Genomic DNA, 27,007 nt, shown 5'->3' on the forward strand with positions numbered 1-27,007 from the left:
GGTTGAAGGTAAATAAATTATACTGCTGCTCCAAAGACTACTTTGCAGCCCTCATCCTCATTTCCTGCTAGTTATGGGAAAGGGTCAGTTAAGGCTGGAGTATTAGATGGCCTAAAATGATCCTCAAATCCAATTACTTATTTCAAGATTGCTTACTAGATTAATATGTAGCTTATCTCCCCAGTAACTAATTCCAACTAGTGAACTGGGAGCACAGACCGGTTCTGCTGTATGCCGACAGTTTAATCTTGATAGACCAGATTCAAGCATGTTTCCAACACTTTTGAACATTTTAGAGGGAATTATTAAAACAACAACCACTTACAACTGAATTGTGCAAAATCACAAATTATGTCCTTTGCATGGGGCTTTAAGCAATTTCACCAGACTGTAAGTGGCACCACTCTGGAACCCTGTTTAGGCATCATATACCACTTCTGGACCCGTATGTTTTTGATGCTTTGGAAATACTTTCTGAATGATGTATGCAGTGATATCGGTCTATAATGACAACTAAAAGCAATGCATATTAGAAAAGCGGTCACAGAAGATTGCAACACCCTGAGCTTTATTTGTGAAATAAGTGGCGGTGTTCAAGGATTTTCTCTAAAGTCTGCAGCTGATGCTTAAGAATGTCGAGATAGCTGACTACCGAGGCTGCATAGTCTTGATGCCATCTTATGCCTCTTTCTTCCACCATTATACACTCCTTGACCCTTTATTTAACTCTTGCAGGTTTTATTTTTCATCTATGTTTTTTCTTTTTGTCACAGTGTTTTTATCTTTCTCTCTCCTTTCCACCTTTTGTGTTTTTCTCTCGCTTGCTCTGGGTCAAAAACAGATGAGGGCAAATACGTGCCAGTCCCCAAAAATGAAAGCCAGTAGACCCTGCCTGCACCCACCATCTCAAATTAAGCCCCTTTTCACGCTGTTAAGGAAGAATTTGACAATATCTGACAGATACACGACTTTGAAAGTACAGGATTACTTATACTCCAATCTAGCCCTGAGTATGGTGACTTGAAAATTGATGAGCAAACGTGCATTTCCAGATGGGTTTATGTGGCCCCGGAAGAAAAAACGTTTAGCTACTGCCTAATGGGGAAACGGTCATGGACTGAAATTCTACTTTGCTGAGTCAGTGCTAAATCGTAATTACTGCTGTTCAGTGTCCTGTTTTGAAGATTCGGCCAAAAAAAGTACAACGCATGCTTAGTCAGCTAGCGCGAGCCCTGGTGTAAATGAACTATGTTACACGTACTAGAATCAAGTCGGTACCCGCTTCCATCACTGTCGTGTTGTCTGGAGTGCCCAATGTTTTAACCTTTGTAACAAGGGACCAAGCGCCAGTTATTTGTATAGAAGTACATTAATTACGTACTGACACATACGTATTTTATTTTATTAGTGAATACCGATTATTTACATTTTATCTTATGGTTTTACTTTTTTTCTTTTCATGCTAAAATTTACATTAAGACTAAAAAAAGAATACATTTTAAAGTGAATTAAAGATACTTGAATGGAGGGAAAGTGTTTTGACGGGCCTGAGAGAAAACATTAGTTATCTGGTTATTATTTTTTATACCTGGAACGGAAAGAACACATCTTTCGTGAATGGGAGCAGAAAGCAAGTACATTAACGCATTTATAGGCCTTGCATGATTGCAGTGTTGTTTCTTTTGGACAGTTAAGTGGGGTGGGGGGAGGATCACACAGATATAAGGGACTTAATGCACTGGTATTACAAACCTCGGGCATAATGTGACATCTCAGACCACGGGTTTGGTGGGAAACTGTCATGGAGGGAGATGAGGTAATCCCAGTTTTACACTCTTTAATCTTAAAATATCTGCCTCAGCAAAATCTTGTGCAAGGTTTCAAGTGGACACAGTAGAACAAAGGGCGAAAGTGACTCAAGTGTATGTTTATTGTACAAACTAAACTATCTTCGAATTTCAGTCTGAGTACGCCCAATGGACATGTGCCAACCCGAAGCATGTTCAAGCAGATCTGAATTCTGTATCACGAGTGCGAAGGTCGAATTTTACAAAACAAGCAAATTCAGAGATCATTTTCAGTAGATCACGTGCCAAAACGAATTGAAACTATGTTAGCCTTAATACTACAGCCAAAGCTAACAAAGCAAGGAGAGTTTGTTAATTAAAATTACAAAAATCTATTCAATAAAATCCTTTTAATGTTTAGACAATTTCAGCCTACCATAGACGTACTGCAACCAACACTGTAATTTGTGGATCCCTAAATACCCACACTGGAAAAATATAGGGAAACTATTGTTTTAAATGTATTTCTTTTTATCACCCTAGTGCAATTTTTTCGCGCCAAAATAGAAGTTGTTTTTATTATCAATGTATTTGCATTGAATATACTTAGCAACCAAGAACGAATGCATGAGTTAGCCTTATGTAGAAGTGAACATGTGCATAGATATCTCAATAGTGGGGATGTAATTCACTTGATCTATTTGTCTAAAAGCCTAAAATTCTGGGTCATATAAGAGACAACATGATTGGCCTCATATCGAGAGGACAGCTTCTAAAATCCCTCCATACTGTTCTTAAAATCTCTTTTGGGAATTATCCATAGTCTCTATGTATTTGTGAAAGCGGCTCTAACAGAGAACTCCTCAAACGATATTGTAACTAACAATGTTTCTTTCAAAAACCTTTCTAAATTTCTGTTTATCTGTCAAAAAAACAGATTATTATGCATTATAATCATTCCTTTCCATTTAATTTATATCCAAAACTAGAGACTGGACTGTACTGGACTCTGAAGCTCCGGATATAATCTAAGGAGTAAATCTTTTGGCATAACTGGAGAATGGTGACAGAATTCCTGGTAAAGATGTATAGGCACATGCATGAAAATATGTTCGCCCTTAATGGATCCAAAAAGGAGGAGGTGCAAAAGGTGTAGTAAAGTGTGGCTAAGGCTGTAGCAAACTAAAATACTAGGACCATCTGAAAGTCTACTGCAGGTGTAGTTAAAATTAACGTACTTATAACTGTACCCAGGGCAGTGTCAAGGATAATCTTGCTTTACTTTGAAACGCCTTTACCCACACAACAAACAGGAGGCTATTATGTGCTTACAATTCGCATTCTCCATAATGGATAATGTAGCAAGGGCCAAGAAATCAAATTAGGTTACCAACATACATTCAGGACACATTGGTCAAACTTTCTGGGGATCTCTAATAAAAGCAAACTGGCCCAGCTTCAAAAGAAAATATATACCATTTTTTTCATGGAAGCATTCTGTTGGACAATCCATTGGGTCTATGGGTTATTATACCTGAAGATCCACAGCAAATGCTTCAGGAGCTATGTCAACAAAATAACATTACATAGCAAAGGACTTCAGGTGATGGTGAGAGGTATGTGGGCCTAGATAATATTGCTTGATCGTCCTTTCCCCATCTTCCACTAGTTGTTCTAGGTGGACTGATAACAGTGATGTAAAATATGTTTTCAATAATGGAACTAAATTGTTGCCAATTTCACAAAAATCATTTTATTTTCTGTTTTGGTCAAGTTATTTTGCCCAACATGTCATCAATTTTTGCACCACAGGTTCACATTATCGGACTGCTCAGCGTTTAACATATTAAATGCCTAGCTTTGACTTGTGTTAGTCTTGGGGACCTGCCCATTGTCTATGCAGGAGGCCAGCTCAGGGAAGCGATCAGCAATTACATTTATTCTGCATATCCTCACAATGTTTGAGCACATTGCCTTCAGAATTTTGCATGTAAATGTTCATGTCATACATTTGATGATACCAGAAGTATGCTGCTCAGCCTTTGTGACCTGGAGGAGACATGCGATCTTGGCATCTGCTGGGTACAAGGACGAGCACAAATAGCACCACATACACAGAGATGAATATGATGCAGGGGGCGGGAGGACCCATGCAGCAGCAGACAATACCTCTTGATGAAGTAACTCATAATTGCATACTTGGATCACTGGTTTCAACAGTACCTTTACATCTTTTGACATTAAATATATATTTTATTGGTGTTTCCTCCTGAGTGTTTGTAGTGTAATAATTGTTCAGTCATGATGGAGGCCACAGACCTCCATGAGTTACATCATATTGCCCAAACACGCTATGTATAGGATGTAGAGTGAATAAGTATCTCATACAATTTACTGAATTCTTTACTCTTATCAGGGGCACCTTTATGAAATGTATTTAATTAGAATTGTTTCCCACATCTAAGCAATGTATCAGAGCTCTCGTGAAGTGTTTAAGCCCATTCAAGATAAGACTTAGTAATATATTTGGAAAGGTCTCTATAATATAGCATGCCACTAAGTGTGAACCAAAATGGCTTTCTATTACGGAAACAGGTAGACTGACATGATCAAATTCAGGTCTCATGGATGTACCTTTTTTTGGTTGGAGAGAGACGGGTATGGCTGTTCACTCCACTACTTTGTCAAACCCCACGCTCTTGACTTTGATTGCAATAATATGTGATTCCTTATATCCCAAGCCAAGGTCCAGATTTAACCGACATGACAAGAACACTCCTAAACATATCACCATTGTTTCCTGCCATCAGAGTGCAGTCTATTTAGACTGTAATGGGAAAATCAAAGTTGCTTCAAACTTTGATGTGCGACACTACCGTAGCTAATTCAGTGGTCAAACTAACCAATCCGTAAAGAAAGAACCATATCTGACCAGCATAACAAAGTAACATAAAATTACCAAAACGTTAACACTTTAACAGTATTTACTCCTATTGCCAACTAGTCACGCTGAAGTTAAGGAAATTGTACTAACAACATGGTTTGTGCACTTATCATAAGGAACTAACTTGTTTCGAAGCCAGATTATTTCGGGTTTCGGATTGCCTTCTGCTCTGCAAGTGAAGTATACTGTATTTCCAAAGGTCACATCCACATCTTGAGGCTCTGAGGTAATCCTAGGCCTTTCTATAACCACAAAGAGAAATATTCTACTTTTACAGTGGCTGACAGATCATAGAAATGCAAATGGCGTTAGTAAACGTTAAGCAAAGACATTCAGTTACACGCAAAAAGCTTTAAAAGAAAAGGGAGCAATTTGATGCATAGAAAAATGTTAACTATGAAATGTCCTACCATAGGCCATAGCTGATTGAGAGCAAGTTGCCTGTTACATCATTTGGCAAGCATTTATTTCCTATTTTATTCAACATTATCTTTCACTTTGAACAATAACACAGTACATCCATACTTTAGAAAACACTTACAAACTCATCGGTTCCACCAGTGCCTGAACTAATGTTCAATTATATATTTACGAAACAGCGTCACACTTCGTTGATTTTATAGAGCTCCACTAACCTCTCTCCTTTTGCATGATCATGGCCTGGCTCACCTGGAGCGACTTACACACTTGAATGACTTTTCAGTAACCTTAAATAGTAAATTATGTGCGTCGGGACAGGAGGAACCATTTTAGCATGGATCTGCGACCATATAATGCGGAGGTACTAACAAGCTGCAACGATCTGAGAAGACTAGTTGAGCAAAATCTAATATGGGAACCTTTGCTCACTTTTCAGAGATGCAGCATTGTTCTGACATCTGACGTGGCAAGATTTCAGAGTACAGTAATATTATCAGGGTGGTTGTTTGAAACGTACGTTGAGCCTGATAGTGATAAGCCGAATATAGCAAGTGTTGTACAGCTGTGGAACTTCATGGCATAATAACCTCTTGCGTGATAGTACGCTCTACAGATCTGTATAACTTAACAATATTTTGGATTGAAATCATTCGGGAATTCAGCCTTCGGTATGTTTGTAAAGAACAGGTTACTTACCTTCAGTAACGTTTTTTTTCCGGAGGACATATCTAAACAGGCATTCCTTACTTTTAGAATAAACCAAGGCACCCCACTGGATCTGGAAATTTTCACTGTATTGCTGTTAGGTGCCGCTATATGGTGCCACGCAGCTCCATGTCGACTTTATTCCCCCCTGCATGTGCAGAGCAGAAACTGATGTTGCGTACCAACATCAGTTTCTTGCTTGACACTTTCTGCGCCCTCTGACACGAAGCACAAAAACAGTTGTCAGTACAAGTGTGCAGATCTCTAAACTGGGACCTTTTTAGGCCACTCCACAACAGGAGGAGGAGGGAGTGTCCACCAGAAAGAGTTAGCAAAGGTAGGAAACTTGTTCTTCTGACTGATATTTCTAACCGCAGGTTCCTCACCTTTAGAATAGATACCTAAGCGGTACAATAGATGTAAAAGCTTAAAGCTCTCTTGGAGTCCAACTGATAGAACCTCTCCTCCTCTTTTGAAGGGTGAAGCAGGGCAAGAGCCACTTAAAGACTGATGGATTGTCCAAAGTGAAGAGTCATGACTTTCTGCAAGGAGGACACATGGGTCGTCAGCACCAGTCTCACAGAGAAAAAAAGGTGGTGTGAGGGGTTTCCCAGACAATTGCTAGAGTTCACTCCCACGAGGAGCTCAAGTGATCACAATGAAGAACACAGCCTCGAGAGTCAGAAGACTCAATGAGCAGCTATGCATCAGCCTAAACGGGGTGCAGATAAGGAACATCAGGACCAAGTTAAGGTCCCTCTGTAGCATCAGAAAAGGTTTGGGAGGGAACACATACGTCAAAAATAAAACACATCATAACAGGTAATTTAAACTAAGATGATTGGTCTGCCAGTCACAAAAAGGTCGAAAGGACCGACAAATAACCTTTAATAGTGGCTACTGCAAGACCCTGCTGACACAAAGACAGATGATACAACAAACACTGTGTTGATGACTACAAACCAGACCACATATTTGCCCCAGCATCAAACGTAAAAGGGACTTTATAGAAGGATGCCTGGCAGTAAGGATGGCATCCACAACCTCCGGGAAGTACCCTGAATGGAATCAACTACAGCTGCTAAATCTCCATGCATGGAAATGTAGATTGTCCATGTTCTGCTGCAGACCCCTGCCCTGTGGCTGCAACAGAACTTCCTCCTGAAGATGTAGCTTAATTGGAGAACAGATGTCCTACTACCAGGATCAGATTTTTTACAGAATTCAGGGCAGGATAGCCAGAGAAGGAAAAGTGTACAGGAGTCCCATGCTCCACTGTAGCCGGAATACATCCCCTAGCCAGCACTCTCTTAGGAACTCCAATGTGTAGTGTCAACTGTGGGGAAAATATATAATTAAGAATATCCACAGTGTCGGAAGCTACCCTGTGCCACCTAGGGGCGCAACAGCTATTCATAATCTGCCAGAGGCAGTCAGCTGAGCCCATCCACCATGGTGTTTAAAGATCACACCACGATACAACACCTGTTCACGATACGAAAACTGCTATAACGGGCCAGGAAGCTCTAGAGGTGCAGCATCTCAACAAACAACCCAGGACCCCCCTCTGGCTTATTTATTGTAGTACATGTCAGTGGTGTTGTCAGTAAGAACCTGCAGCAGCCTCCAAATGATGGATGGCAGGAAGGCCTTTGGTGCCAGATAAACAGTTCACAACTCTAATAGACTAATATTGATGTCAGCTTTCGTCGGAGACCAAAGTCCTCTTATCTTCACCTCACCCTGATTTCCCCCCAACCCAGCATTGCCAGACTAGTCAGCACCATCAGCTGTTGGTGGGGCAGAGTGAGGGGTCTGCCCCAAATCCATTTGTGGTCGAGCAGCTACCTCTGTAGACCCTTTGCAGTCTCCTCTGAAACAGATGGAACAAAAGGTTTCTTTGGTGTTGGGCCCACTGAGCCTTCGAATTCTACAGCACAACCCATGTATGCCGCCTGTGTGATCGACATGCAGGAGGCTAACAAACAAAGAAAACTCAGAACTGCTCATACTGAGACCAAGGATTGAGGTTTTAACAATGGGATCAGAGTTCAAATGTCTGTGACAATGGAGGAAAGTCTCTGAACTGTGCTGTATCCAAGACAGCTCCTATGAACAGAAGTCTCTGTGAAGGAGTCTGGGGCAACATTGGCACATTGATTGAGAAACCCTACAAATTGAAGACATTTGGCATCATCTGGAGGTGGTACCAGACTGACTGTGGCAAGCCCACCTTATGCAGCCAGTCGTCAAGATAAGGGAAAACTGGTAGTCAGAACCTCTGAAGATGGGCAGAAACTATTGCCATCACTTTCATGAACACCTAAGGAGTGCTGCTGATGCTGAAGGGGAGTACGGTAAATTGACAATGCTCCTAGTCCACTCTGAACTGCAAATAACATCTGTGACCCCTGTTCAGTAGCCATCCAAAGGGTAAAACTGTCGAGAAAATTGTCTTGCAGGAGCAGAGCGACACAGCAAGCATGCCGTAGTTCAGCTTTCCTTAAAACATTCTAAGGCGGGGTCATCTTTTTCACCAAAAGGCATGATTCATCAATAGGCTTATTCATAAGGAATGCCTGAATATCTCCTGAAAACCCCATGCAGCACTTCCAAGCACTGCGTTGGACCTCCACTCAGTAGCCGACTGCTCGCCCCAAGTAATCAATCAAATAATGTATTTGGCACATCCTGACTATCCTGAGTGGTTTTAGCCAGGGAGTCCCTAAATTCTTTTGGAACCACCAGCAAAATCTTGCTGGCTATGTCCAGACCCAGAGGGTATGCATATATCGGCCCAGTAGGCAAGGTGAATTTACTGACCTCAAGGCAAGCAGAAAAGAACACTAATTTTCCGAGTGCCTCAGACCTCTCAGATTCCCTGTCCGGGGGCTCAGAGTGAGAACTGGGGTTCAGCTTGCTGTGGAAAGCCTGAATCATTAGACACTCTGGAGAAGGATGCTGCATAAAAATATCATGGTCCCCTGGTGCTGGTCTATGGCGTCTGGCCACCTGTCTGTTCACCGGTGGTCAACAGTAAGGTTAAGACCAGAAGCTCATCAGTGTCTAGCACCTGGACTGCAAAATGTGAAATCAGAAAACCTTAGATCAATCCTGACTTTCCCACTTCACAGATTTGTGTGATCCGGCACAAATGTTATTTTCACTTTGCCTCCTTTTTCTTCATTACCATATACAAAAGCATGTTAGAAAAGGATTATGTTACTTACCCTGTAAGCATGTTTGTGGCATGTACTGCTCTGCATACTCCTGCCATCTAGTGTTGGGTCCAGAATGGTACAAGAAGTTTTTCTTCGAAGAAGTGTTCCAAGTCACAAAATTTGAGTGACTCCGCCTTTCTGTGATATTGCTCACGGGCATCAACTGCTTTGTTAGACTGTTTTCCCACATGCAGGTTAGAAAGAAGTGGAAGAAAGGAAAGAGTAGGGAAAAGATGTCCATGCAATGTATAAACATGTATCTATACAAGGGTATAGTAACTGCAACGGCCACAGGTGAGGAGGGCGCATGTGAATCTACAGCACTACATGCCACAAACAGTAACATAATCCGTTCGATGCAGTGTGTGGCTGGCGATACACATGCTCTGCGTAGACTGTAAAGCAGTCCCTCTATAAAAATGGTGGCTAGCCTGAAGGAGTTGCAGAAGATTGGAAAAGTGCTCGCCTGCTAGCACATCCACACAGTAGTGTTTTGGGAATGTGTATGTTGCCTACCATGCCTTACAAATGTCAGCTATATGGATGTTTCCAAAAAAAGCCACAATAGCACCTTTATTTCTAGTAGAATGTGTTCTAGGGGTAACAGGTAACGGTCTCTTTGCTGTAGTATGATAAGTTTGTATACATTTAACTATCCATCTAGCTATGCCAGTTTTGGATATTGGACTGCCTTCTTAAGGTAGTGAAAAAGCTACAAAGAGCAGTTTAGTTTCCCTAAACTCTCTTTCTGTCAATGTAAAACATGAGTGTTTTTTTTTACGTCTAGAGTGTGGAGCGCTCTTTCTGCAACAGAGTGAATTTGGGTAAGGAAGTTGGGTAGTTCAATGGACTGGTTTATGTGAAACTGAGAGACCACTTTAGGTAGGAACTTCGGGTTAGTGCGAAGGACTACCTTATCCCAATGAACTAGGAAGAAAGGTTCTTCCATGTTAGTCCCTGGTGCTCACTGACACGCCTGAGTGATGTGAGGGCAACTAAGGTAGCTACCATCCAAGAAAGTAATTGAAGAAGACACAAATGGAGTGGTTTAAAAGGTGGACCCATGAATCTGGTAAGCACAATGTTAAGGTTCCACTGTGGTGCAGGGGGAACACTAGGTAGAATGACCCATTTAAGGCCTTCTATGAAAGCCTTAATGACTGAGATTTTAAACAAAGAAATATGCTGTCAGTTCTGAAGATAGAGAGCTGTAGCTACAAGATGTAGGCAAACGGAAGTATATGCTAGATTTGCTTTTTGTAAATGGAGAAAATAACAATCTCTTAACAGTAGTTTTCATGGGGTCAACATGTTTAGGTTGACAGTAGCAACCGTAGCAGTAGTTTCCATTTTGCAGCGTAACAGGCACTAGTTGTGGGTCTTCAGGCTTCCCTGAGAATGTCCATGCATTCCGCAGGGAATCCTAAGCAACCAAACTCTATGACCTCAGGAGTCATATTGCAAGGTTAAGTGACTAGCCCTCTGGATGTCTGATTTGTCATTGATTTTGAGTGAGAAGGTCTGGCCTGTTGGGGAGTTTCGCGCAGGGGACTAATGAGAGGTCTAGAAGTGAACCATGGCTGACACACCCAAGTTGGAGCTACAAAGATAATGTTGAGAGAAGTTTGCCTGATCCGCCGGACAAGAAATGGAATGAGAGGGAGAGGTGGAAACGCGTAAGCTAATATCCCTGACCAGTTCATTCACAGAGTGTTGCCCTTGGATAGAGGGTGTGGATAGCTGGAGGCGAAGCTTGGGCATTTTCTGCTGTGGTGAAAAAGGTCTAGCTGAGGAGTTACCCACTTTGCAAAGTATGGTTGAAGGATGTGGGGGTAGCTTTCCACTTGTGGACGTGTTGCAGCATCCTGCTCAGAAGATCTGCAAAGTTGTAATCTGTCCCCAGGAGATACTCTGGTACCAGGTGAATGTAGTGATGGACAGCCCACTTCCATATTGTTTGAGAGAGTTGTGAACCATGTCACCACTGTTTCTGCAAATAGTACATGGCTATCATGTTGTCCGTGCGGACTAAGACAACCTTGTGGGATAGGTGATGAAGAAATGCTTTTAGGGCTAAAAACAGTTTGAAGCTCGAGGTAATTGATGTGTATTGACTGGTGACTGGGATCCCAGAGGCCCTGTACTGTGAGGTCTTGAAGGTGAGCGCCCCAGCCTGTCAGTGACGTGTCTGTGTCAATATAACCTGAGGCACAGGGTCTTGAAAAGGCCACCCCTTTAACAGGTTGGTGGTGTTTCACAATTGCAGAGAGCAGGGAGTATGGCGATCTAACAACATTAGATCTTCCAGGTAACCCTGTGACTGAGACCACTGAGGAGACAGACATTGCTGTAGAGGACGCATGTGAAGCATGGCATGGGGAACGATCGTGATAGAAGATGCCATCATCCCCAACAGTCCATAATGTTCCTGACTGTATAAGTGTGATTCTCTTGAAATTAAGGGAGTAGAGTCTGAAAACTCTGGACATGAGATGGATTGGGGATTGCTAACCCTGTCTCTGCATTCAAGAGCGCCCCTAGATAACACTGTACCTGAAGAGGTTTAAGATGGGACTTGGAGAAGTTTAGAGTGAAACCCAGTGTGTAAAGGAGGTCCACTGTCAACTGAGTGTGTTGTTGGCACAGTCGTAAGGTGCTGGTTTTGGTGAGCTAGACGTTGAGGTAACAAAACACGTGTATGCCTTGTCTCCTGAGGTGAGTGGTGACTACTGCTAAACCCTTTGTAAAGACTCCGGGAGCAGTAATGACCCCGAAAGGAAGGACCTTGAACTGGTAGTGTTTGCCTGCAATGGCGAACCTTAGGTATTTTCGATGTGCAGGGTGAATGGGAATATGAAAGTAGGCGTCCTTTAGTTCTAGGGCTGTCATAATGTCACCTTGCTGTAGAAGGGGAATAACGTCCTGAAGGGTAACCATGTGAAAATGTTCTGACAGAATGTATTGGTTTAACAGTCTGAGGTTGAGAATAGGCCTGAGAGAAGCACCTGTTTTGGGGATCAGGAAGTATAGAGAGTACACTCCTGCCCCTTGGTGCTGTGATGGAACCGGTTCTATGGCCCCTTTGAGAAGAAGGGATTGGTCCTCCTTCTTGAGAAGGATTAGGTGTTCCTGAGATAGCCTGTGTTTGCAGGGGGGGAATTTGGGAAGAGTGGTGGTGAGCTCCAGACAAACACCATGTTTGATAACAGAAAGGACCCATTGGTCTGTGGTAATATTGTTCCATTATGAATAAAAATGTTGTAGTCTTCCCCAGACAGGTGTTGGATGAGCAAGGGGAAGATGGAGGTAGCCACTGCTTTGCAGTGAAGGAGGAGCCACATGATGTAGAACTCTTTTCTCATTTTTTGTTAGTGGTACCTCTATAGAAGCCTGTATAGAAGCCCCTACAATAGGCAGTTTGAGGCTGCCTGGGGTGGGATGTGGATGCCTCAGATGAGGAGAATTGGAAAGAGCCTCTAAAACCCGGGCAACGATAAGTGCCCCTTTGTGTGGGGGATTGAAGGTCACCCATAGCTTTTGCTGAATCTGTGTCCTTTTTGAGCTTCTCAAGGGTGGTGTCCACCTGCAGCCCAACATGATGCTCCTTGTCAAAGGGCATATTAAGGACCGCTTGCTAGAACTCTGGTTTAAGTGGTTTAAGTCCAGAGCAGCAAAGCATGCCTTCAGAGAAAGTCACTGATGTTGATGCTGCATGCAGCAGTGCCTGCTGCATCCAGGGCACAGCAAATAGAATTATTAGAGATTACCGGCCTCTCAGCGACTATTTGCAGTCCTGTCTTCCGGTGCTCATCTGGTAAGAACTGGAGGAGCTCCTCTATTTCGTCCCAGTGGGCCCAGTCGCACCTGGCCAACAATGCCTGTGAATTGGTAATATGCCAATAATTTGCAGCCAGTGCAGTGACCCGTTTTCCAGCAGCATTGATTTTCTTACTCTCCTTCTCAGTGGGAGGAGAGTCTCCAGTGGCATGCCTATAAGCTTGTTTTCGAGCTCTGGTAGCTACAATTGAATCGGGGGGACTTGATACCTAGTGTGTATTGGATTCAGAAGGAGCAGATTTATACTTTTTTCCAACTCTAGGCGTAATAATCCTAGACTGAATCAGCTCCTTAAAGATCTTGTCTGTATGACGAAGAATGCCAGGGAGCATTGGGAGATAATGATTATCCCTATGTGTGGAAGTACGGGTATCGAAGATGAAGTCCTGCTCAACAGGATCTCTTATGCAGCTCCACACTGTGAAAGGTAGCTGCTTCTGCCACTACTTCTTCATGTAATGTAGTGCCCTCTGATGGTAAGGGGCATGTGGGGTAGATGTCAGGGTCTTTAGAGGGGATAGGGTCAGAATCACAAGCATCCCAGAGGTCTGGGTCACGTTGTGGCTCACCTAAACCCCCCTCAGTACATAAAGGAAAACCTTAGGAATGTCATCTCCTGGTGTTAGTGAAGCAGGAGAATGACGAGGGGAGGGAGGTGGGGATGGAGGGGAAGAAGGAGGCAGAGAAGGTGGAGGTAGAGGTGGAGAAAAAGGTGGCAGAGAAGGCCTATGAGGTGATGACGGCGCAGCAACAATACTTCCTGTATTTTATTAAATTTGGAGGCGGAGCTGACGAGCGTCCATACTCTCCAGGATCGGTTCCACAGGAGAAAAGGTAGCAGAAGTCTGGCCCAAGTCTCTATGTTCTGACTATCTCGGCTCAGTTTGTTTTGGCACCTAAGATTTTGTTCAATGTGATTTGGTCAGCACCAAAATGAAGGCTGAAGGTGTGAGGCTCGGTACCAAGGTTACGTATCCAGACGAAGGTGATCGTGTTGTCCAATGAAAAGGTCGAAGCCAGGAATGGTGCCTTGCTCTTGGCAGGTGGTTTTGGTACCGGGCAGGACAGCGGGGCACTCAAAGTAGTTTTTTGGTACTGACCGGGGCCTGGTGGCAGTGGCGGACTAGGGACCTCAAGAAGGGGATTTTTAACAGTCTTATGGCGGGCAGGAGGGACCAAGGTTTGAGTGGACGTTGGAGTCTGAAGAGTCCTGAATGGAGAAAGCCTCCTCCTCCTGCACAAGCTCCTTCTGAGGGTGTTCCTCCTCAAAGATGTCCACTGTGTCGTTTGGAGTCCTGTGCACCATTTTCAATCTATGTACTCGTCGGTCCCAAAGGGTCTTCTTCGATTGGAAAGATCCTCAGGCAGAACAGTTGACCTACTGATGATCGGGGAGAGGCAAAGATTGCACACTAGATGCTGGTTGGTGTGTGAAAATATTGCGGGACACCAACAGCAGAAGCGGAAGGGAGTCTGTTCCATTAGGCTGGAATGTCCGTAGGTGCTGCATGGAAGATAGGCTCTAAGAGTGGGTGGTCGCTGATTGATCCAACAAATCTAGGTGAGTGCTAAGGTGGAGGGAGTGCAAGCAAAAGCAATACTGTCGAAAGAGGGTAAGATGAGAGAAAAAATATGAATGGAGAGAGTCAAAATGCAGAGCAGAGACACACACGTCAGAACCCGACAGCAGAGAGAAAATCTAACAAAGGAGTCGATGCCGATGTGGAATATCATGGAGAGGATGAGTCACTCGATCTCGTGACTCGGAACACTTCTTCGAAGAAAAATAACTTGCACCACTCCAGACCCAACACTACATGGCAAGAGTATGCAGAGCATGTGTATGTACAGCCACACATGCCATCAAACCAAGGATGTGTGATGTACAAAACCTCTTGTGTTTAATAAATTATAATACTGTTCCAAGTATAATATCCAATACTACATAGAGATGCACATGACAACTTGCCTCTTGGATCACCAATGACATTGTTGCCATTGTGAGATAGACAAGAATATTTCTAAGTTCAAGTTTGATAACAATCACTTTTAATAAATGACTTTCAATTCAGGTGTATAATCTGATGCAACTTCCTCAAGTTAAAGAAGAGTCTTTATGATATTTGTACATGTTTGTTGCACAATATCATTTTTAAAGAGAAACGGTACAGGGCACCATCTCTGCTTCTTTTCCTTTTACTTCAGTTAAAAACTTGCCCATTTATCAGCCTTCTGAATGTCAGTGCTAATTCATGTAAACAGCAGCCCAGGGGTTGCATGTTAAAGAACAGGAGGGCCACAAGTGGCACCCATGCCGTTCTTTTAGTATCTTTGCAGTAGAGTGGCAGGATGGAGTTGAGTCCCTCTTCACCTTCTTGTGTTGCCTCTTTGACTTGGACTTGGACTTACCTTACTATTTTAACTGCAAACAGGATCTCTCCTGACCTCAGCCTTGAGAGCAGGAGAAGGTCCGCACCCTCAATTTGGAAAGGGGCTTAGGCGAGGTATGTGGCTTTCTTCAATGTTCATAGATGTAAAGTTTCACTTTACGATCCCATATTGCTTTCAGGCTCATGAAGGCACACTCTTTATATGACTTCGAACTGTGCCCGATTCAAGACACCAAAAGGCATAGCTTGTGGGGCTCTGTCATTTACATCTGCTTCAGACGGTCATGCCAAGGCTTGAACCCTGTAGTTTTAATTGGGAACATCGTGCCAAAGCACATTGGATTTAAATTAGTGCAGGTTTTGAAAATCACAGAAAATGGGAAAGGGGCACTGGATCCACATATGAAAGAGCAGAAACAAAGGAATCCACATCAGCACAGACAGGGCGGGGAGCTTATTTGCGGGCCCACTCTGCCACTTCTGGGATGGATTGAAGCCAACACCAGGCCAAGCGGTGTCACCTAACGGCCCACACGAGCGCTGCTGTAATGAATTCCAGAACCAGTTTGGTGCCTGAGAATAGTCTAAAGGGGAGGAACGTAATGATGGCAACATCAAGTTACCTGGGAAGACCCCTATGACCCCACTTCCATTTATTATAGAGGAGCAAATGATTGTTCATGACAGATTTGAGGTGGAAGGATCTATATTATTCATGTGCTACCTGTCCATCTCGCTCTAATGGATCAATTTCACAGAGAGCATTCCACTTTATTAAATGTGTGGTGAAAGCTGACATGTTTTAATTCATTGTGAAATCCAGCTGTGCATGGAACGCCAATGATTAAAACTGTAAATAACTTCGAGCCTTTTCAGGATGGAGTGTGCCATTTGATGATAAGTCAACCTATGTGCAGTAAAGGCTAGGCACACTTACCCTCTTGGGTTTTAGTGGTGCCAGGTTTAATAATGGGAAGGAGGACTTCCTTTACATCTGTGTTTATTGTTGTTATATGGATGGTTAAGTGAGAGGTATAATGTAAACATACATGTTAATTGATCATGTGAGATGTGGAGAGGGATATTATTGTCAAGGCTGCACACACTTTACTACCTTTTTAGATAAGGTATTCTGACCTGTGAAAAGGAGGGAAGATCATTGAGCTGGACTGCTGGAAATAGCCCTTTTAGCAGGGTCATCCCCAAATATTTTGCCTCCTTCCTCCTATTTTTGCTGACCAGTTTTTGTTGGCTTTAGTACTCTGGGCACTTTACCACTGCTAACCAGTGCTAAAGTGCATATGCTCTCTGTGTAAATGGTACTGGTGATTGGTTTATCCATGATTGGCATATATGATCTACTGGTAAGTCCCTATCAAAGAGCACTATGTGTTCCCAGGGCCTGTAAATAAAATGCCACTAGTGGGCCTGCAGCAATGATTGTGCTACCCACAGGATTAGACTTGTGAACATGTCTCAGACTTGTCACTGCGGTGTTTGTGTGTGCGGTTATAAACTGCCAATTCGACCCGGCAATTGCACCCACTTACTCGGTCTAAACCTTCACTTTTACTACATACAGGGCACCCCTAAGGTAGGCCCTAGGTAGCCCCATGGGCAGGGTGTGCAGTGTATGTTAAAGGTGGGACATGTACTGATTTGTTTTACATGTCCTAACAGTGAAATACTGCCCAATTCAGTTTTCACTGTTGCAAGGCCCATTTCTCTCATAGGTTAACATGGGGGCTGCCTTTAAATATTCTTAAAGTGCAGTTTCCCTTTGAAAGCAGCAGATAGAAATATGGAATTTGGGGCCTATTAACTCACAATTTAAAAATACATATTTTGCTAAAGTTGGTTTTTAAATTGTCTGTTTCAAAATGCCACTTTTCTAAAGTGGGCATTTTCTTGCTTAATCTATGCCTCTGCCTGCTTGTGTATTCCACTTCTGGGTCAGACTGACAGTTGGGCTGTTGTGAATTCCCTCTAGAGAGTGACACAAAGGGAGCTGTGGTGTAGCCTGCATATCCTGATGGGCCATCTGGGCTAGAGTGGAGGGAGGAGTGGCCACTTACATCTGAAGGGGCTGTGCATGCCCTCACACAATGCAGTCTCTGACCCCCTGGTAGGTGTCTGGGGTGAAGCCTGGGCAAGGCAGGATCTTGTCAACAACATAGACTTTCCTTTGAAGTTTACCTACTTCAAAGGCAGAAAGGGGTATAAGTAGTGGACCCAAAACCCCAGACTTTTAGAAACTTTCTGGATCAAGAGGAACCTCTGCCAAGGAGAAAAGCTGAAGACCTGGAGGAGGAGTACTGCTCCTTTGCTGTGTGTGCTTTGCTGGGTTGCCCTGCAGTTGCTGCTCCTGCCTTAAAAGAGAGCAAAGGGGGAACTTTGCTGGGTATCCTGCTTGAGAGAGTTCTCCAAGGGCTTGGAGTAGAGCTCGCCACCTGTTGGAAGTCTCAGGGACACCAGAGACTTCAGTTTCATCTGCCTACAACACTGGGAATTCTGTGTTCTGTGCTATTCAAGAAGAAAAACCATTGGAACACCAACAAATATGCCACTGGCCTCCACCGTGACCTGCTGACACCGCACAGAGCCGCACCACCCCGCTTCACACCTGGTCTCACCGCCGCCACCATCTGATGCTGCCACCAAGCCACTGCTTGCACCGTGACCTGTGGGCCCCACACTCCGGCACTGCCTTGCTCACCCCGCAGCCTGGGCATCCCCGACGACGACGCTCCTGCTGACACCGGCACCACTGCCTGCACTGCGGCCTGTGGACACCTTTCGTGATGAACCGCAGACCCGGTCCAAAGACGCCAGCACCATCGACTCCAGTGTTGTCACCAGGCATCCATGCCTGCACTGCGAATTGTGGATGCCGCTTGGAGCCCGTACCCACCGCATCGCCAACTTGGGCCTATCGGCGACAGCGCTTCAGCAATGACAACAACGCTGCCTGCCCCAGAACCTGGTGACACTGCACGTCGCACCGCCCCACTTCACAGTGCAGCCCTGGTCTCATCGACGCCTCTAGATGCCATCACCGAGCCGCTGCCTGCACCATGACCTGTGGGCACCACACGTCGCATTGTCCTGCTTCGCACTGCAGCCCCGACGCCATCCACGCCAGCACTCCTGACTTCATCAGTGCAGAGTTCGATCTGCAATGCGTGTAACTGCAAGGGCTCGATGATCCCCCACAGCGACCTCCGGAACCAACACTGTGAGGCCAGCGGTGTTGCTCTCCGGACCTCATCACAAGGATCATGACACCCTACATTTCCAAGGTACTGTTTGCATGTCTTCCCGACACCATAGCTAGCCCCCAACACCGCAGCTGGCCTGAACTGTTGGATTTGTTGTGTACGACACCATGATAGCCCCAGATGGAGCTATTGACTTCAAGGAACTGTATTTTTAAGTAATTCTTGAAAAATTCATATCTTTATTAATTTATGTTTGATTTTTCTCATTTTGGTCTTGTTTTACACAGACAAATATTGGCTATGTTTCTAAAACTGGTGTGGTGTCCTTTTGTAGTGTTTTCACTGTATTACTTTGTGTTATGTGCAAATGCTTTACACATTGCTTCGGAGAGATGTCTGACTGCTCTTGCCAAGGTACCAAGTGGGGGCAAGGTTTATCTAAGCGGTCATCTACCTTATCTTGACTACAGTGAGGGTCCCTACTTGGACAGGGTGTAAATCGACTGCCAACTAGAGACCCCATTTCTAACATGGACCAAGCAATTTAATGAGCAGACAGTACTTTAAAATGGTTTAATACTTATTGTATTTCAATGTATAATGGAATGTTATTTCATGTTATGAGTGGTGAAGTACGTTGGTGTACTGTGCATTTTTGTGTAATGTTTATGTACTGCTGTTTATTCTTTTACTATATATGGATGTACCTATCACTCTTGTTCCATTGTTTAAATACGATTTAATCTAACACCAAGCTGAATGACCGGCAAAGCTACCCACAAACCTAAGCCTATCTTAACTGCTTTAAAAATAAGCAATTAACTAATTATCAGGAGAAGTAGAAGGGGCAAGCCAGATAAATGGAATGATGTAGGAAGGGGAAAACCCAAGTGAAAGTATTGGATTTGATAGCTTTCAATACTTTTCAAAGGTACGGCCTTGATCAAGGTGATTAGGCTTGAGCAGAGTATTGTTCACGACACGGAGGTGTCCTTGGGAGCAATGAGCACTGGCACATGAGTACAGTTAGAAGAAAGGCATTTGATAGATGGGATGCAATCAAGATAATCTCCTGGCCTAGGGCTTTCATTAAACAAACCAATACTCTGGGAGCTGTAGGGCTGTTTCACAATATTTCAGCTAATTGGATAAAAGAAACAAATTACAATGTCTTACACAATGAAAATCTAAGACTGGAAATTACTGTGCAGATGGGGATAAATGCCTATTTGACAACATAAATAGTATTTAAAGTTCACGAAAGGCATACTTAGGTACACACACTACAAAAATGTGAGGATACACCCAAGAATTTAAAATAAGAACCTAATAGTAAGAGATTACAATATATGAAAATCTGATTGAAGGAAGCCTGATGGGGCAGCATTTTCGATATCCAAACGGGCTCAATGTTTTGAAGGTATTTTATTGCATTAATAAAGAAATACAAATCTTAACTTACTTTCCTTGTTAGACCTGAAATTAAAATAATATGTATAAGTTGTTGTAGGTTTCTCGTTAACTCAATATCTTTCACCATGTTGTTGATCAGTGTTCCTTAGGAACAGCATATTGACTCTTAAGGATGATAAATTAACAAGAGAAACGTGTTAGCCGGGGCATACACTCACCACAGTTAAGCTCTTCAGGCGTTATTGTGGACACTGATCTTCCTTGAAGTCTACGTGGATATTCACAAGTGGCTGCAGCCTGGGCATTGCCAGATTCAGCATATGACTTCAATAAATCAGATAGCCACAATATCTCACAGTCACAGTGCAGGGCATTAGAATCCAGTCGCCTATTTAAGAAAGAAAGAGACAACAATGTATACAGTATTTACTGTTTGGCTGTAGTACAGAGAAAATAAGCTGCCTGACACATTATATGCCTTATTTAATTTACCTAAGCGTTTCCAATTATTACCCTTTAAAACAACCAATCTAACTTAAAGATGCATTTTCCTTGCATCACATAAAAAACAGGCATCATGGTATTTTAGTGAAATACAGTTTTGGGACTCAAAACACATCTTAGAAAAGTGATTTAATACATTTAAAAATGCATCGGAATGCTTGGGTAGTGTATGTCACTCACGGTTCTTTAGAGTGTTCAACAAAGGTAACAGAAATACCTTTGTATTTCACAGCAATAGCTGTGATGTGGACATGATGTTTGGTATGTTTTTGAGTATTGCTATCATTGTCGTACAATAAAGGGAATCTTAATAATTGTACTTTTATCCAAGTTTGAATTTGCTCGTAATTGTTACATTTATTTTAAACCCTGAATTGACAAAGAAGGAAGGGTTTGCAGCTTTTTTAATTCTTCTGAAAGTGTTTCTTTTGCTTTAAAGTACAAAACGATAATTTTTGTTTAAAATATGTTCCAAATATAAAACACAAACGTCTAAAAAAAAAGTAAACATAGAACGGTGTGATTAGTAAGTGAACGTTTATGGTGACTTGGCGGCATAGATGAGACAGTCGTAAAGACAGATGAAAGAGAAAGTCTGGCGTAGACTGACATACATGAGGGACGAACAGAGATACAGGCAGACATATGCACAGACACATATAATAAATCGAGGTAAAGATAGATTCAGACAGAGATAGATACAGGTACAGAAACTGGAAGTGACGCAAAACGAGATCAAGCCAAACAGAGGAAGCAAGAGAGATAGATCACAAGAGGGAGGCAGTATGAGCAGGCGAATCCTCCTTCCTTGACCAACTCCCATGTAACAAGTGAGTTTGAACAAAGGGATCCACCCAGAGATCACTGCCCAGGATTTAAGCAGGGGCAGGGAGAAGAACTGAAACTATCACAGAAGGGTCAGCCAACCAATGAACTCGTACTTGAGGGAAGGGAAAAGTGAGGAGTCTTTCCTCACTATATAAAGGGATTGTGTGTACAGGATGGCAGAGACAGGATGATGCTGGTGCCTCTGCTTCTAACCAATTCTACTCAATTGCAAGAACATCTGCCCAGCACTATTCCTTGAATATTGGGATCCTCGTATATGAAAAAGGATTACTCCACATCTCAAGGAAATGACTAAGTGCTTGATTTCGAGTGTGGCGGACGGGTTGCTCCGTCACAAACGTAACGGGTATCCCATCTGCAGTATTACATTTTCCATAGGATACAATGAAATCGTAATATGGCAGACCAGACATCCATCACCTTTGAAATGGAGGTAACCCCATCCACTTAACTATAAATCAAGGCCTAAACCAAGTTTTGAGACTTAACCAAGACTGTGACCTGAACAGGCCCTCAGGAACATCACTGAGGAAAAAGGATGTATATTCGAGGATGAGACCTAATTGTATCATGAATTATCAATAGTAAGATTCCTTTTGTAAAACCTCTTCCTTATAACCCATACTTTCATGGGCAGAAAGTCAGGAAACGAGGGATCGAGACAGAGACAGAAACAGATAGCGATAGACACAGACAAAAGTGAAGAGGCAATAAAAGAAATGGAAGAGACAAATAAAGATAGACAGGTAGCAATAGAAAGACATTGATAATGAAAGACTGTGTAAAGAGCAATCCAAATCTAGAGCAAGATGACTATATACTAGAGCACAATAACTAGGAACAGAAAGAGAAAGCAAGAGATAAACATACAAATGGAAGAGATGTCAGGAAACAGGTAGTGATAGATAATGAGAGAGACAGATAGAAAAAGGTACAGAGACAGACAGAAACAGAGGCAGACTGAGATTGAGATTGACAGATGAAGGTTGACAGAGACCAATATAGAGATAGGTAAAGCAAGAGATGATTGTGATAGCCACAGACCAATACATAGAGACAGAAAGTGCTATATACATATATAGACATAAGACTAAGACAGATTAATAGCAACAGTTTTGAAACAGACAGCAGAGAAAGAGAGAGAGAGATAGATAGATAGAGATTCCCTCAGGTAAGTAGTGACAGAGACAGATAGATACGGACAGACACTCACCTCTCAGAAGAAACTCTCTGCAACGCTCACTCTCTTCTTTGCACAAGCTCCCTAACCCTCTCAGAATCCATGCTGCAGGAGCTCCTTGCAGCACTCGTCCATGCAGGAGCTCCCTGCACCCATCACAGTTGTCTCTGCAGGAGCTCCTTGCACCATTCAAAGCCAGCACCGCAGGAGCAACCTGCACCCTTCACGCTCCTCCCTGCAGTAATTCGATGCAGCCCCACACAACTCCATATAGGAGCACAATACAAACTTTAGTTTACTCACTTCCCTGCAGCACCCTTCAGCATCCCTTGCTTCAGGACCTCACAGCACTCCTCACACTCATGCATGAGTACATGGTAACGGTACTCTCACACACTCACCTCATCCCTTATTCTTCTCCCAACACCTCTCACATCCCTCCCATAATGCTTAAAGAGTGAGGTTGAAATCAACTACTTCCTGCTGGAATAGATGGTGAGAGCGTTCTTGCGAACTCTACATAGGAATATGCAATCCTGTGCTGAAACACTAGATGTCAATTATGAATTTTGAATAAAACAAAATTCCACAAAAAGTAACAACAATAAATGTGTAGATTCTAATAAGAGATTGCAATTGTACTCAGCACCACTTGCCTTGGTCACTCCTATCTCAGCTACTAAGGGCCAGATGTAGCAAGTGTTTAGCGAGTCGCAAACGGCGAAAATCGCCGTTTGCGAGTCGCTAAAGCCACTTTGCTATGTAGAAATGCATTTTGCGAGTCGGAACCGACTCACAAAATGCATTTCCGACTCGCAAATAGAAAGGGGTGTTCCCTTCTTATTTGCGACTCGCAATGCTATGCATTTTCTTTTGCGACCGCAATCAGTTACCATCCACTTGAAGTGGATGGTAACCCAGGCGCAAAGGGGAAGGGGTCCCATGGGACCCCTTCCCCTTTGTGTCTGGAAAAAATAATAATTTTTCAGAGCAGGTAGTGGTCCAAGGGACCACTACCTGCCCTGAAAAATACCTAAACTAAAGGTTTCGTTTTTTTTTTTTCTAAGTGCAGCTCGTTTTCCTTTAAGGAAAACGGGCTACACTTTGAAAAAAAAAAGACTGCTTTATTTAAAAGCAGTCACGGACATGGAGGTCTGCTGTCTCCAGCAGGCCACCATCCCCGTGAGTGCCCTGAATCGCTATGGGGTCGCAAATTGCGACCCACCTCATTAATATTAATGAGGTGGGTCTTTGCGACCCCATAGCGACTCGCAGAAGGTGTCTGAGACACCTTTCTGCATTCCAAATTGCAAGTTGCAATTTGCGAGTCGCTTGGACTCGCAAATTGCAACTCACAATTTGGAATCTTCCTACATCTGGCCCTAAGTCTCTCCCACAACAGGATGATACCTTCCTGCAGTTTAATTCCTCCATGCTGTGCGAGTCCACACAAAATCAAGACCTTCATTTTTGTGTCTCACTTGAGGAAGTGCATGTGCTGATGTTGTGAGAGATTTTGTTAAATGAAAGGGGGGATTAGATCCCACCTATGCTTGTTACTAGTTGGCTTCATCGTCACCCCCATTTCATTGCTTCTCTTTGGTCAATGCTTGCAACTTTCACTTCCTCTTTGTGTGTTTGTCCATCCACTGTGCCTTATTCAAAGTACTATTTGCTTTCAGAGCCTAGTGTTTTTCCACTGTTCAAGTGCTTTTGGAGAAACTTCTTTTTATTTTAGAGGTAGCACTCCATAAGAGTGCATGCGTTTGCAGGTTGTTTCACCTACCAACTTGCATTGTTATTACTACGTTGTTGCTTGCCCCATTGTTGTTGCCCTGTCGCTGCTTGACCTGATACTTCTTGCCCTGTTGTTGTTGCCCCATTGTTGCTTGCCCCATTCCCTGTTCTTGCTTTCATCCCACCTCACCGCCTCAAATTCTTGTGTGATACATCCCACTCTGGCTTTATTGCCTGACTCGTCCCCTCCTGGCATTATACTTATTGACTAAACCAACAGGTCTCACCTATGCAGGATCTATCTATTGGCTTTGTCAAATTGTTTTAGCCAGGTTGTTCGGCATAGCTGTTGCACAGCTTGGGCGAAAGTAAAATTTAAAAAAAGTGCTATGACAGTCAACACTGGCCGTGTCATAGTGATTTGTTTATTTGTTTTTACTTTATCAATGTTTAGCAACATGGTTGAAAGTCAAATAGCTCTACAATTTGGCTTTTCATTGTTTCTCATCTGGTTTCAACTATCTAGTAGTAACCAATGTTTCTTCACACAGCAATTAATTTGTGGAACAGAAACATGTTAGTTCTATACGACACCATTTTGAAATGCTTTAGCTGAAATAAAAAGCTGTCAACTATAATCATCATTAAGTAGTAATTGCGTTGTACTCCATTCTATTTGAACGCTAATTAGAATGCAAAGCTTTTTAGTACGCAGGTTACCACGTTCACCCATAATGTGCTGCAGCAATGCCAGTGCAATGGTATGTTTTGAGGAAGTAACTTTCAAAACACTTAGCTCAGCCATGGAGGACACCAATACTTTTAGGGCAGAAATTCCTGTAGGATGATGCCGAATCAAGGCTATGTAGTGGAAAACGATATTCAGAACAGGCAGATGCTCGACAATAGTTGTGCAGTGCTAAATAAAAACAAGCAATGGCTGTGTATTTTTTTTTCAGCAGTGAGGTTGCTGTGCACTACGGTTGAAAAAAGAAATCATATGGAACACTGGCCTTGTCACAGCATTTTTTTTTTTTGTTATTACCTTTGAGCCATGCTGCACAACAGCGACAGCACTGTACACCATGGCAAAATAAAATAAAATAAAATGACAAAGCCAAATAGCTCTACTATATTCCTATATGGCTTTGTCAATTTTTAAAGCCATCACGGTTGAAAAAAAAAAAAAAGTTCTATGACATGGCCGCATTGCTGAACAACATGGCTACAAAAACATTGACAAAGACAACAGATTTTTCACAGGTGAGATATTGACTTTGCAAATGCTTGTTTGATGTTCTGGAGATGACCTCTCAAAGTCTCAGCTCGTCTGTTATGCTTGTGGCACCCTGCTCTGGCCAACACTGTGATGCAAAATGAAGTGGCTACTGTTCATGAATGCACCGCAGTATGTAATGACATGCTGTGTGTAAAGCCACTAAGTAACTTAAGTAAACAAATCTCCATGAGTGTGTGAAACCTCAGTGTGTTAAATATTGCGGCCTGTGCACTTGTTAGCTTATTTAGCAGTTACTTAGTGAAGCGCGAAATGCTGGAGGCTCTGATCAAACCCATTGTAACTGCAGAGCCCTGACACACAGTCACACCGCTCTAAGCCCATTAATGACCACTAGCACAGCTAGCCACATCTTACAATACTGAAAACGGAAAGCTCTGCGGGTTTCCTCTTTGGTGCAAGGAAGCTTGCTCACCTGACAGAGCCATTTCTCCAGAAGGCTTGTCTCTGTTTGTAATTAAGATTTTTACCAGTTCTTTTCTCATCCGGGGTGCAGACTTGTTGGGCAAGATTGGGAATCCTATGGAGGCAAAGCGGCAGCGGCAGCAGCAGTTGATGTAGCACTTAAAACTTCTGGAGAAGGAAGTCTGCTTATTTTGAAAGTCCTTCATAGTATGGCAGCAACTACTTCCCATTCACAGCAGGTTTCTCCCATAAATTTAAATCCCCCTGCCAAAAGGTACATGCAGTGGGAGAGTTACTGTGTACAACAGGGTTGCCATGCTCCCAGCATGTTCTAGTAGTAAATGCCAACACAAAGAATTATTAATCTATAAGACTTTCTCTTGGGGAAACAATGTGTACCCAACTTCCTGGAAAAGAATGAAGATGTTGTGGTGGGTTGGCCATGCCATTTTCTGTGAGGAGAAACAAGCCTCCTGTTTAAATTTGGTTGTTGCACAAAAATGTTTATCATCACGTACGGGTGATCGTAAATGTAGGCAGCCACGGACCATCCTTTAGGGTGGAGGGGCGACGCCCCCCCACCTTTTGCCCCTCAAGAAGAGCAAAGATCAGCCTGACAGAGACACTTCATGTTCAAATCAGGCCGCCAGGAGCAGACATGCACGATTTTGGCAGACTCCTGGCTGTCTGAGCTGAACTTTGTTGGGCTGAAGAGGTCAGAGATCCTATGGGCGTGACCTCCTCAGTCCGGCAAAGGTGTCTCAAGGCCCTTCCCCTCGGTGATGAGGGGAAGCGTCACCCATTGACTTGGACCTGGGTGCTTCTGGTTTAAACCTGGAGCGCCCAGGGCGAGTGTCAATCAGTGACACCTTGTCACAGTGCAGGGAGGGGTCCGAAGTCTCACTGACCCCATCCCACTCTGTGACGAAGTTGGGACTGCTGGGAAGGCAGCAGTCCCAACCCTCCTGGGACCTCTGAGCTGAAGGTAAGTAAGTGTGTGTGAGTGTGTGTGTTTTTAAAATGAATGTTGACAACTGGGAAGAGGTGAGCAAGTTTAGTTTTTTTTCCTGTCAGGAGCAAAAATATTGAAGATCAATGAT

The 27,007-nt window shown here is 43.3% G+C and overlaps 1 protein-coding gene across 1 annotated transcript in view; it reads right to left on the reverse strand.

Moving 5' to 3' along the window:
• Nucleotides 1–27,007, reverse strand: part of PXDN (peroxidasin) — a 584,135-nt gene that overhangs the window by 304,951 nt on the left and 252,177 nt on the right. Inside the window, exons 7-8 of the mRNA XM_069235854.1 lie at nt 20,154–20,323; nt 4,856–4,973 (exon numbers count right to left, since the gene is read on the reverse strand). Coding sequence (XP_069091955.1) covers nt 4,856–4,973; nt 20,154–20,323 — 288 coding nt within the window. The remainder of the gene's footprint in view (nt 1–4,855; nt 4,974–20,153; nt 20,324–27,007) is intronic.

The sequence above is a fragment of the Pleurodeles waltl genome, chromosome 5, assembly GCF_031143425.1.
Source record: "Pleurodeles waltl isolate 20211129_DDA chromosome 5, aPleWal1.hap1.20221129, whole genome shotgun sequence".
NCBI classification, from domain to species: Eukaryota; Metazoa; Chordata; class Amphibia; order Caudata; family Salamandridae; genus Pleurodeles; species Pleurodeles waltl.